Below are 14,194 nucleotides of genomic sequence, written 5' to 3' on the forward strand. Positions count from 1 at the left end.
AATTATCACTATTATCTGTGGGCATGTAAACACTCATAATGACCATGTCTTTATCACTAGTTTCCACTTTAATTGCTGTTATTCGCGAGTTTTCACTATTAATTATCGATACCGAATTAAAAACACTTTTTCTCCATAAAATTGCGACACCTCCGAATGGTCTACCGTGAAGTATACCCACTGAAGTATCTACAGAAGACTTTCCAGTGTATCCAAAATCATCATGTATGCTGTCCAAAAAATGTATGTCATGGGGAAGAAGCCAAGTTTCCTGCAAAGCGACGATATCGGACCTCTCACACAAGGATTTTATACATTCTGCCGATCGCTTCGCAGATTTACAATTAAATGATATAAAAGATAACTGTGTTGTATTATCCACTTTTATTTTATAAATTATATCTTATCACCTTTTACGAGTGTCTTTTTAAAAGTCACAAATCGACGAAAGGAAATACCATCCGGCCACAGACCCGCATCCATAAAGATAGAAAATTTACTCCGCGGTATGTATACTTTGTATGCATCGTATTCCTTCTGTAGTTTCATGCTAATTTTTTCTAGAGTTACAGGCACGTTAGTTTTTTGCAGTATATAGGTAGCAATGTCATCCGGTAATGTATTCTTGTCAACATTATTGATAAATAGCGGTATCTTTATATCCGCTGCTCGAAATTTTCCATTGGGTTCCGTACATGCTTGACCTCTTTTTCCCATAAATCTATTCTTCAATTTCTTTTTTTGCACTATTGTCCAATTTTCTGTCTCTTTTATATTTTTCCATGCTTCATTGGTAACAATATTCGCATATGATTTTTCCATTACTAATGGATGGGAGACTCGATCATTACTTTCAACTATGTTCATTGCTATACCGGTTGACGTGATTGGTGCGTTCGGTGGCGCTACTCCTCCCGCGCCCGCTTGCGCCTCATCTAATACCTGCCGCTGTTTAAACGACGGTTGATCAACTGTATCTCCTACCCGCACACAAATATTGTTTACTGAACTATTCAATAAAGCATTAGATTGCTTTTTCAAAGGAATATTTGTATCGCAATTATTACTTAAGTTCTCATTTCTTTCTTCCTGCGATATATGAAGCAACCCAATCGGCCCACTGTCATAATGAAAATTATCAATTAAATTTGAACCACCTCTTTTCGTGTTTACATATTGTGTCGGTTCAAAATTATTAACAATTGAAGCCGTTTTTAAATTCAACAATTCATTCTTTATCATTTGTACTTCTTCTGACGAAGCGCAGGTCTCTTTAATAGTTCGCAGTTCTTTTTGCAACACAAGAATATCCTTTAATAATCTAGTTACATCCACATGATCAAAACTCACTGGCGGTAGTTTCTGCAAATCTCTCGCAACAAATACTGGAATATTCTCAGGATCTACACTTTTTATTACAGATAAAATATCTTCTATGTCACGCTTCTCTTTTCCATCCTTTTTTCGTATGATCTTGCGTATTTTTGATTTAACTGAATCAAATAGCAAAGTTTTCGCTTCCTTAATTTCTTCACTCGAAAATGACGACGTAATAATACGAATGAGACTTTCCTCATCCATAACTTCACATTTGTTTTGTACAAAAGACAATATTTCACTAATCACAATATTACAATTATTGCATTTTACTATATTTGATGCCATTATGCTGACCGATAACTGAGACAGCTCTGTTGCACATCCGTACGCAAAGAATCGCACGCGATGACTGATGTACAATAATGTACAATAAATAGTACAATCATTACACATGTATACTCACTACCTACATACTACAATAAACAATATATTATGTGGCGACAACTCATCACAACATATATAACGCTACAGTGGTGAGGTGATAACCACCACGCTACAAAATGACTCAACTACCTCACTAGGTTAACAAGTACTATGAGATAATTATCAAGGAAGGTAAGTTAAGTAGATCATTACAATTGCTAGTATAAATACTAGGTTTGGTGTATATATAGGTAGTTTTATATATGACTAGCTGGCCACGACTTGGTCCGCGTGGAATTTGACTTTATTTTTCCAAAAAAAATAGTCTAAGTTACTCGTTATTACATCAGCTATCTGCTAATAAAAGTCCCGTCAAAATCGGTCCAGCCATTTCAGAGATTAGCCGGAACAAACAAACAGACAGACAAAAATTGTAAAAATATTATTTTGGTGTATGTACTGTATTTATATTCATATGCATGTAGTAAAAAACGTTTTTTTTTCAATATTACAAACAGACACTCCAATTTTATTTATATGTATAGATGTATAAATATGAAATAACGCACCCGCCTGCTCTAGCAGTTTACTCTGGCGGGGCACCAGTGGAGGGTGATAGGATGAGCATGAGGTCAGGTCAGTTATTAGATCAGTCCATCGTTACAAATTCACCAGGAATTGATTACGATGGTTTCCAGGGGGAACTACGTAGAGGTCAACCTGACTTAGTACATTGCTAGCAATGGAGTAATTAGTTCACACTACTAACAATCCCCTTTCTCCCTTATACATATGTAGTATAATGTATTAAAAATTAGTTACAGTTATAAAAATGTATATAGAATATTAACAATGAAGAATACTGTCAATGCATATTAAAAAAGTATTTTTATTCAGGCAGGTATGTAGCAGTATTTTAAGTAATGAAATATAAAAAAAAACACCCATGCAATAAAAACAAAGAGATCGGATTAAGTATGGGATTGGTATATATAGACAATTAAATAGAAAAAAAATATTACGCCATTTTATTTTCCCGCACAAATTAAAAGCGCGGGAAAATCGCACGGCCGCAACCGCATTAGCATGACGAGCGTGTCATAGCTGTATACCTAGGCTGCCTTTTAAGTCGTGTAGTTTGCCAACCTCCCGCGTTTATTAAAAAAAAAGCATATAGCATTTACATCTTTTTGAATTTAGAAATCGAAAACAAAAGAATGTTTTCAGATTGGTCGAATAGTTTTATTGTATCGTCTATTAAAAGGTGATATGTAAGTTGTAAAAATGGAAATCTCTAAGGAAAATTTGCGTGCAATCATTTTCTACAACTTTCCAAGGGGACTATCGCGACTTCAGTGCTTTGAGGAGAACGTGTTTTGAGAACGTATATGCAAATCATACTATGGCAGTGTGAATATTTTTTTTAACGCTAGATTTAAGTGAATACCTTGATAAATATATCATAGTACATACTTATAAACCTAGAAAGATACGTTACATACTCAACGTTATCTAGTCAAACAAACCGTTATCTATGAGCATATTTAAACTGTATTGTTTAATAACAACGCTCACGATTAGGGAGGGGATTTTAAATATAGGAGACTAGCGGCTTCCTAATAAACCTTGACCTGGAGGATTCCTAGGTCGTACTACAAACATTTTTATTCATTAGTATGATTGTTTATATCAATATGGGTGTTTTCTATATACATTCCCCCGTCCGATTCAAACGGGGATCGAAATTACGACAGTCTGAGCCGAGGTTCGAACGCCTAGCGGTGCCCTTAGATTGCCTTCAGCCGCTCCATGAGTCCTTCCATAGATTTGGAGTGTCATCTGCACTCGTCCCCTAACGTTAGGTGAAGCTGTAAAGGTCAGCAGTGTCTACCAACATTATAATATTAAAAAAAAAAAAAGTATGTATTGACAAAAAAAGCATATTTTTTTTTCAGATAAGATATACAAACTAATTTAATTAAATTTAATTAAATTTAATGATTTGGGAGTTATCTTAAATATTTAATTAATAACTAACATTAAATGTTTAATCGATAAATTAATCGAAAACGCAGTCGTTTATCGGTAACAAGTATATTTTTTTATAATTAGCATAATTATAGAATTTGAAAATTTTGTTCACGACGAAATAAAATATTTTAAATTAATCTATGCAAACAATTGCAAAAAAAAAATAAGTATCACAGATTCTTAAATAGCTCGTTCCTATACAAGTCTGATTTCATTATGTTCTAAATTTAAACTTAACGTATATAATAATGTACACTGTGGCTTTCAATCGCAAACATAAAATGGCGCGAAAATTTATTTTTTTAATTATTGTCGTTTTAAAATTCATCCAATTTGAACAGGCGCAGAGCATGGTTTATACTGCTTAGTCACAAGTTTTATAAATGTTTAGCATATATATTTTTTAAACGAGAATATGGCAGTTTGACAAATGACCAGACATTAAGTATTTAATTTCAACTCGCGACCAAGACATCCGGCAGACACATCTTAAAGTCCTGATATATTTTTAGTTATCTGATGTTACAGACATAAATATAACATGTGGTGTATGAAGACACTGAGTTTGTTGAGTAATAAAATATGTTTCGCTATTTCTTTATTTATATGAAAATTTTAAATGAATTATGAGTATAGTAAGAAATAAAAATTGAAATAATCTTTAATCAAATAAACCTAATGTAAGCACCTTAGAATAATCATAATTTTTTATTCTATCACTCATCCGAAACGCGGATTCATCACAAGAACGAGCATCCGCATGAATCTTGCGTGTTGCGTTTTAAATAAATGTTGTTCAACGTATATATGTAAACAGCCATAGAATCATGGAATCGATTTATCGATTTTAATGGCGACCTGATTCTGACTAATTGCCGATATGGTGGCGCAATATAACTCTTTCAACAAGAAATCTTTAAAATATTACCACGATCAGTATTTCTCAATAGATGTGATAAAATATACAAAAAATAAACCCCTTTGCCTTTACTGTAAATTTCATAGTACAAATGCCATGTAGCATATATATACATAGCTTACAGATCATAATAACATATCACTTCACTACATAGTATAAAACAAAGTCGCTGTCGCTGTCTTTCCGTCCCTATGTATGCTTAAATCTTTAAAACTACGCAACTGATTTTGAAGTGGTTTTTTTAATAGATAGAGTGATTCAAGAGGAAGATTTATATGTGTTTAAAGGTTTACATACATACTATTGTAGAGAAACACTGATACTAATGTGATGTAGGTCGTAAATAAACACATTTTTTGCGCTTACATTGAAAACGCTGGCTGAACCCCATGAGATAAATCAAAATAATGTACTACAGTACGGTACATCTTGAAAAGGTCAACAAAAATTAATATAGATCAGTATGAACTTTACAGCATGTAATTTAAATATTTAAATGAATACTTCCGAAGATATTACAGATTTAAAATGCAGGGACATACCGGCCCGGTCGGCGGCGTTAAACAAAACATGTTTGTACTGTCTAATGACAAAAAAAACTGTAAATGTTGTTTATAAGGATATTCTGTAGTAGGTAGGTATATTTAGTATCAGCATTGTACCCGAGCGAAGCCGGGGCGGGGTATTGTGGTGATTACCTCACTCAAACTACATACATGGCGTTGTAGTCACTGAAATCTTGCAGGTCCATACCGGCCCGGCCGGCGGCGTTAAACAAATCATGTTTGTACTGTCTAATAACAAAAAAAACTGTAAATATTGTTTATAAGGACATTCTGTAGTAGGTAGGTATATTTTTTTTTGTGGATGATAATGGAATGGTACACCCGCCTGTGCTAACGGTATACGCTGGCGGGGCACCAGTGGAGGATGATAAGATGAACATGAGGTCAGGTCAGTTAGCACATCGTGACAAATTCACCAGGAATTTAACACGATGGTCTCCAGGGGGAACCGCGTGGAGGTCGACCTGACATGGTACATTGCTAGCAATGGGGTTATCAATCCACATTACCAACAATCCCCTTCCCCCCAGGTAGGTATATTTAGTATCAACATTGTACCCGAGCGATGTGATTACCTAACTTAAACTAGATGGCGTTGTAGTCACTGAAATCTGCTTTAGCGGGGCACGATGGCCAACGGTAACAATAGCTAGTAAGATCTTATATTCTGACGTACATCTCTTTATTTAGGCCCGGCTTTAAATAATTAAGTACCAATCTTCTATTTACAGACAGACTGATATTGATTTATTGCTATTTATGGGTCTATGACGTAGATAATTTTATAGGATGACTAGCTGTCCCGGCAAACGTTGTTTTGCCATATAAATTAATAACGCTATAAAAAATAGGGGTTGATGACAGAAGTGTGAAAATTTAGGATTGTATGTATTTTTGTATGTTGTATCATAAAAAAAGAGAAACTAAAAATTTTGTCCAAATATTTATAACTGTTTGATATTTACCTCACCTTGATATGACCTAATTCCCTTGAGAATACACCATTGTCGCACCCTATCGTGGTGACGTCATCGATCATGGGAGATATCGATCTATGGTGGCCTCGTCGCTTGTAAAATGGACGAATCTTAGCATTGACTTAACTATATAACAGTACTGATGTATTTTTTAGCCACACTGCAGTGATCGTAGGATAAGGGAAATAAGTACTCCATTTATGGTATGGGTTCCAGGGAGTCATTGCGAGAGTGTTTTAAGCAATCAAATATCCTCACCGTTGCTTCTCAATACATCTATGAAAATATCATCTATGCCAGAAGGAATATAGACAGTTTCAAAAGAAAGAAAAACGGGACAGCTAGTCTATAAATATGTAGATAGAATGAGTCAATAATTGTTGAACTGTCCAAACAGAGATTCAGACCGTTATTCTAAATAAACACAAAGACAGCAGAAAACATAATTCAGCTGGTATATTCAGGGACAGTGCATCATGAACCTAAAATAGACTGCTACGGCTAACTCAGGGTTCTCAATCGTGATATATCATAATCATAACATAGTATAAAACAAAGTCGCTGTCTGTCCCCATGTATGCTTAAATCTTTATGCCCAACGGATTTAGAAGCGGTTTTTTAATAGATGGAGTGATCCTAGAGCAGGGTAGGCAAACCAATTGCACGCGACAATATTTTGGGCACGCCGTCGATCATACAACTGTTTTGAAGAAACTGGCTCATGCTATTTTAACAATATTTTCACCTACCCATGCCTGCGAGTCATTTTCAGAGTTGAATAACATTAAAAACTCGGTTAGAAACCGTTTGACAGATGAATCCAGTTCAGCATGCATTTTGCTAAAAGTAACATCGTACAAGCCTGACATAAATTATTTGTCATCTAACCTGCAGCAACAGAAGTCACACTAATTTTACAGTAATTTAATTTATGCGTGTAATGAAAACAATCCAAAATGTACCTCTTTTGTTTACTTTATTTCATAGAGAGTTTTGATAGTATTTATTATTATTTTCAAAATAATCAGAAAGTCAATATTATTTGATGGTACGTCAATGACCCCATTAAACGTTTTTTGGATAAAATGGCCCGTTGATGCATAAAGGTTCGCCTACACTGTTCTAGAGGAAGGTTTATATATATAATACATGTACTCACGTGCGAAACCGGGGCGCATAGCTAGTAATATTATAAATATTGTATATGCATATGTTTAAGGTATAATGCTGTAAAGTTTCTTCGAAATCCATTTAGTAGTTTTTGCGTGAAAGATTAACAAACATCCATACTCACAAACTTTGGCGTTTATAACATTAGTAAGATTTCGTATTAAATAGACAACCCTAGTTGTTGAACCCTGTTTTCTGTGGGAGGTGATAGAATCTACTAGAAACGTAATAAATTTTACCGAAACATAATGAATTCGTAAGAAAACAATATCTGTCTGCGCATTTAAACAAATATAAAGAGTGAATGTTTAACTATTTGTATCTTTGTTTATAATGGATTAACTCGAAAAGTATCTGAGCTTGGATTACTATATTGTATTGGATTATAAATAGGTTTTATTTTTTGTATGTTGTGTGTTTAATTTATTTATCTTTTATTTATTTATTTACTTCAAGCTACTAGGCCCATATTATAAATACCTTACAGACTAACATACATATGAAATAGTATAAAATTAAGATATTGAAATTGTCTGTGTGATCACGGCACTGCCGGCGGCAATCTGCCACGGTAGCGCTGGTACACCACACCCTTCGGCCAGTAGTCCTCCTTCATGAAGGTGGGCAGCATATTGGTGGGGTCCCGGGCCACAAACGACTTGAAATAATGGATTAACTCAAAAAGTACCTCAACAATTATATTGGATTACAAATTTATATATTAGAAATATAAAATATATAAAAATCTCAGTATTTCTAGTATTTTCATTTTTCTATATACATGTTAATCTAAATATAACTCAAAGGTGACTGACATAGTGATCTATCAACGCACAGCCCAAACCAATGGACGGATCGAGCTGAAATTTGGTATGCAGGTAGATGTTATGACGTAGGCATCCGCTAAGAAAGGATTTTGATAAATTCCACCCCTAAGAGGATAAATTTTACGCGAGCGAAGCCGCGGGCAAAGGCTAGTAATATTATAAACGCGAAATTTTGTGGGTATGGCTGGATGTTTGTCACTCTTTCACGCAAAAACTACTGAAGGGATTTTGATGAAACTTTGCAGTAATACAGCTTATACATCAGAATAACACATAGGATATAATTTAAAACGATATTATGTTAATTGGTCGAGATATAATGATAAATGTCGAATAAGTGTGGTACAGATGAAGTTGCGTGGGTCACATAGTCTATACGTATAAATAAAATTGTGAGAGTGTCTGTTTGTAATATTGAAATAACCGTTTTTTACTACATGCATATGAATATAAATACGGTACATACATAATACGGTACACAAAATAACATGTTTTACAATTTTTGTCTGTCTGTTAACTGTTTGTTCCGGTTAATCTCTGAAACGGCTGGACCGATTTTGACGTGACTATTTTGGCAGGTAGCTGATGTAATAAGGAGTAACTTAGGCTACTTTTATTTTAGAAAAATAAAGTAAAACTCCACGCGGACGAAGTCGCTAGCTGTTCAACGTGGGAACAGCTAGTATAAAATAAAACTACAACAGTGCGGACTGGTCCGTCCTGATTACGGTCAATGATTAGACTATTTCCTGACAAAATTGCAATAGCATATGCTGCTGGTCACTCTAACTTCCGTAATATTCATTACATAGTATAAAACAAAGTCGCTGTCGCTGTCTGTCCGTCCCTAAGTATGCTTAAATCTTTAAAACTACGCAACGGATTTTGAAGCGGTTTTTTTTAATAGATAGTGATTCTAGAGGAAGGTTTATATGTATAATACATGTACACCCGTGTGAAGACGGGGTGAGTAGCTTGTCTTATATATAAAATTCTCGTGTCACTGTTTTCGTTCCCATACTCCTCCGAAACGGCTTGACCGATTCTCATCAAATTTTGTGAGCGTATTGAGTAGGTCTGAGAATCGGCCAACATCTATTTTTCATCTCCCTAAATGTTAGGTAGGTAGTAGTCCACCCCTAATTTTTATTTTTTTATTTTAAGGCTAAACAACTTTTGCCGGGATAGCTAGTTATATATATACATATATATATAAATTACGTGTCATGTTGTTTGGTGGCTTCCTAAACTACTGAACCGATTGCAAATTTGATTTGCACATTGTGTGCAATTTGATCCAACTTGAAAGATAGGATAGCTTACATCTCAATTTATAGTCGCAATATTATTTTATTGCCTTAACCACAGCAACGCGTGGCCGGGTCCGCTAGTATGAATTTAAAAATGAATCTGTATTTTAATAAACATGTACAAGCTCGTTTGAAAAGAATACGAGCTCAATTTCTTGTCAGTTCTTAGCTGGAAATCATTCCGAACTGACGGTACATTTGACATATCATAAGAGTCTGTAATAGACCTACATGAATAAAGATATTTTGTTCAATAAATAAATTTTGAGTCAACAAACTCTATTCTATTCATTGAAGTTCAAAACAACGGATTTACAGTTAAATCCAAGGTCACACAAGTTTACGGTCAATCTATAAATGTTATGTTTCATTGCATTTCCCATGGTCACATGATGTGTTTGAAAATGGCGGATATATAGACTAGATCTACCGGAGAGGTGTATAAACGCCATAGTTTCAGACGAAAATACGATATTTCTACCCCCGTCCGATCGATCCCCCGTCCAATTCAAATAGGGACCGAAATTACGACGGCCTGAGCTGAGGTTCGAACCCCTAGCGGTGCCCTCAGACTGGCGTCGTATCCGTCAGGCGGGAGTTGGCCTTCAGCCGCTCCATAAGTACTTCTTTAGGTTTGGAGTGTCATCTGCACTCGCTCCTATCGTCCGGTGAAGCTGTAAAGGCCAGCTGCTGGTGACAGCATTAGAGTAGTAAAAAGATGCGTTTATATTACTTTCGTCACTGTTAGACTGGGTCCGTTAATTAAATCTGATTTTCTCTAAAATTGAAAGTAATTCAATACTAGACTCTTTAAGACTTGAAAGTTTTAAAATACCTACGTAGACGACGAGTCTACGTATTGTTACGTTTATTTCAACCATTTTTGTGTTATTTCAAAATAATACATGTTCTATATAGAGATATAACTATATTTAACTTAATGATTTCCTCTTATTTAGTTTTTACCAGTTGGTTATATATTCAATATTTTTTTCTATTTGAGTATTTAATTGAATTAATGTTAATTGGTGGTGTGTATTCACACACTTAAAAAAATGTAAAGTAATAATAAAATTATTTAAAAGAGCAACACGCAAGTTTCTTGCTCGTTCTTCTTGTGATGAGACAGCTTCCGAATGAGCGGTAGATTAAAAAAAATGTGATGACTATTCAAAAGTGCTTCAATGTAAGTTTATTCTAAGTAGTATATATAGTAAAGTATAATAGTTTTAAAATATAAACGTGTTGCAATTAGCTAAGTTTATATTGTGTTAATTAAATAAATAAATAAAATCAAACGTTTGTACCGTGCGAGGAATCGAACCCGCGACTACCGTACATAAAGCGGCGTGCTAAACCGCTGAACTACCGAGGTCGCTACATACGGTGGTAATAAAACCGTTTATTACATCCTCTCCGACTATAAAATCCGATGTAACGCACAACAAATGTCAGATGTGTTTATATACATGATAAATCAACTTTATTTCGGGAGAACAATGACGTAAAGAATTTGTAATAATTACAAAAAAAAATGACAATTACACATCCAACAATCCTTACTCCTTACTTATCATTATATAGTGTAATAAAATTGGAGTGTCTGTTTGTAGTATCGAAATAACCGTCTTTTACTACATGCATATTAATATAAATACGGTATTTTTACAATTTTTGTCTGTCTGTCTGTCGGTCTGTTTGTTCCGGCTAATCTCTGAAATGGCTGGACCAATTCTGGGACTTTTATTGGCAGGTAGCTGATGTAATAAGCAGTAACTTAGGCTACTTTTATTTTAGAAGAATAAAGTTAAATTCTACGCGGACGAAGTCGCGGGAACAGCTAGTATAATATATATGTAATAAGATAAGATATGGATACGTAAAGTTTAGTTACCTCAATTCTCCACACTTCGAGTCCGGGACTCCTTCCAGAGTTCTCAAACGCTGCGTGTACCTCAGGCATTATCTGTGTACATACAAATTATATGTTATTATTAAATACACATATTTAAATATACATCTAAATATATATAACTCAAAGGTGACTGACATAGTGATCTATCAACGCACAGCCCAAACCACTGACCGGATCGGGCTGAAATTTGGCATGCAGGTAGATGTTTTGACGTAGGCATCCGCTATGAAAGGATTTTGAAAAATTCCACCCCTAAGAGGATAAATTTTACGCGAGCGAAGTCGCGGGCAAAAGCTGGTAATATCTGCTAAGAAAGGATTTTGATTAATTCTACCCCCAAGGGGATAAAATAAGGGATGAAAGTTTGTATGAAACTTTGTCAATTTTAAACCGATCGGGCTGAGACTTTGCATGCATAAAGCTACTATGACGTATGCATCCCCTACGAAAGGATTTTTATAAATTCCACCCCTAAGGAGATAAAATAGGGGATGAAAGTATGTATAAATCTTCTTAGATTTTGTAGGCCCTAATTTTTTACACACGCTAAACAAAAGTAAAGCCGCAAAAACTACACCTAATTAATAATAATACTTACTACGCGAGCGAAGCCGCGGGCAAAAGCTAGTCTATACATATAAATAAAACTGAACTGAAACTGAAAGTCAGCGCTGCAGAGACACGCTGCGGCACTACCTTAGTGGAGAGGTCCTTTCAGCTCATAGCGAAATATTAATTTTTAAATTTACTATAGTTTTACTCTGTACTATGATGCTCAATAATCTATACTTTATACATATAAATAAAATTGGAGTGTCTGTTTGTAATATTGAAATAACCGTCTTTTACTACATGCATACGAATATAAATACGGTACATACACCAAAATAACATTTTTTACAATTTTTGGCTGTCTGCCTGTTTGTTCCGGCTAATCTCTGAAATGGCTAGACCGATTTTGACGGGACTTTTATTGGCGGGTAGCTGATGTAATAAGGAGTAACTTAGGTTACTTTTATTTTAGAAAATGAAAGTTAAATTCCACGCGGACGAAGTCGCGGGTACAGCTAGTAATTAATAAGTATACAATATTGAAATACGTTATCTGACATAATTCATAATTTAAATATATAATTTGTTAAATGTTATTGTATATAAACAATGCGTAATAAGTATATAAATAATGAATTAACTAATTATGTTTAACTTGTACGTAAGTATAATCATTACATAGTATAAAATAAAGTCGCTGTCGCTGTCTGTCCGTCCCTATGTATGACTAAATCTTTAAAACTACGCAACGGATTTTGAAGCGGTTTTTTTAATAGATAGAGTGGTTCTAGAAGAAGGTTTAAATGTATAATACATGTACATCCGTGCGAGTAGCTTGTAATTCATAAATAATGTTTAAATAGATATTTTGTTAAATGCAAATATATTATTAAAAATATTTGTCAAATGTATATAAACAATGCGTAATTGGTATATAAATGATGAATTCAATAATTATGTTTAACTTGTACATAATTATAATAATATATGTTATCTGTGATCGCCATGGTGGTCATTCTAATGTACGCTATATTACGTAAATTTCATCAAATTCAGTTCAGCAGTTTTTGCGTAAAATAGTAACTAACTTTCGCGTTTATAATAGTAAGAAGTAAAATAAGGTTTACTTAACAAATATGGTTAAGGTAATTTGTCAATAATTTATTTATTTACATAGATTAACATTTACGTTTGTATATAGATTTAGGTACGTTGTCAAAAATAAAGTTATAATGTAGGTATAAATTTATATATGTATAAAAATATCGCGTTATAAATTGCAAATAGTGTATTTTGGAGTAAATTCCGTGTAACCCTGAAACTAATATTTAGAACAAATAAAACATGAAAGGACACTGATAAATGTTTTAAAACCCACGCGTCGGCGCCGGCAAACCGGCAAAAAGTGACACGAAAATCGCCAAGCAACCGCCAATATAAATCACTAATTAAGAAAACAGAACCACATTTCTTTGTTAATAAACTAGCAAGTACAATGAAAAACTAATTCCAATACAATTTCACAGGAAAACAATAATTATATACTTATTTCCTTACATAAAATAGGAAAATAAAAAAATATAAACAAGAATATTTTGACTCACTTAACACACGTCTTTACTCTGTGGTAACACAAGCGATACTAAAATTTACAATGAAAATGAAAACATTGGGAAGTAATTGAGAGCAAAAACGTAACGAAATGCTCTAGTGATCTAGTGACATTAAAGGATGACGAAACTGAAGTTAGTAATTCCTAAGAATAAGAATTTTGTAGTTGAATTCCTGTTCTTAGAAATGTGATAAAAATGTAAAAAAATTATTTACTCTGTGGTTTTAATTTGCTGTGGTTTTAGTTTGCTATTTTCTATGAACCATTTTGGTATTGCAACTGTTAAATAGCTTATAAGTAGATACATAATTGCAAAATTAGAGATTTTAATTCGTTATAATGTAATAATTATTATGAACTATATATAATTAAGGTTATATTGTGATCTGTGCTGTAATAAATGTTTTTAATTTAGATATTAATCTGTCTGTACTATAATTTTTTTGTAATACGATGTTATGTAATTATTAACTAGAGCTATGTAGTTCGTTATAACAATGTAGTATCTAATTGTTCGAATTGTTAGCATTTAATTAGTTCTCAGATGTAACTACGAACTGGTTTTTAATATA

General features: G+C 33.8%; 1 protein-coding gene across 1 annotated transcript in view; it reads right to left on the reverse strand.

Annotated features, from left to right (window-relative positions):
- Nucleotides 1–13,586, reverse strand: part of LOC131849023 (gelsolin-like) — a 28,658-nt gene extending 15,072 nt beyond the window's left edge. The window contains exons 1-2 of the mRNA XM_059199001.1: nucleotides 13,568–13,586; nucleotides 11,438–11,509 (exon numbers count right to left, since the gene is read on the reverse strand). Coding sequence (XP_059054984.1) covers nucleotides 11,438–11,506 — 69 coding nt within the window. The 5' untranslated portion in view covers nucleotides 11,507–11,509; nucleotides 13,568–13,586. The remainder of the gene's footprint in view (nucleotides 1–11,437; nucleotides 11,510–13,567) is intronic.
- Nucleotides 13,587–14,194: the final 608 nt, after the last annotated feature.

The sequence above is a fragment of the Achroia grisella genome, unplaced genomic scaffold (genome assembly GCF_030625045.1).
Source record: "Achroia grisella isolate CSIRO2021 unplaced genomic scaffold, CSIRO_AGI_Agris_v1 utg628, whole genome shotgun sequence".
Lineage (NCBI taxonomy): Eukaryota > Metazoa > Arthropoda > Insecta > Lepidoptera > Pyralidae > Achroia > Achroia grisella.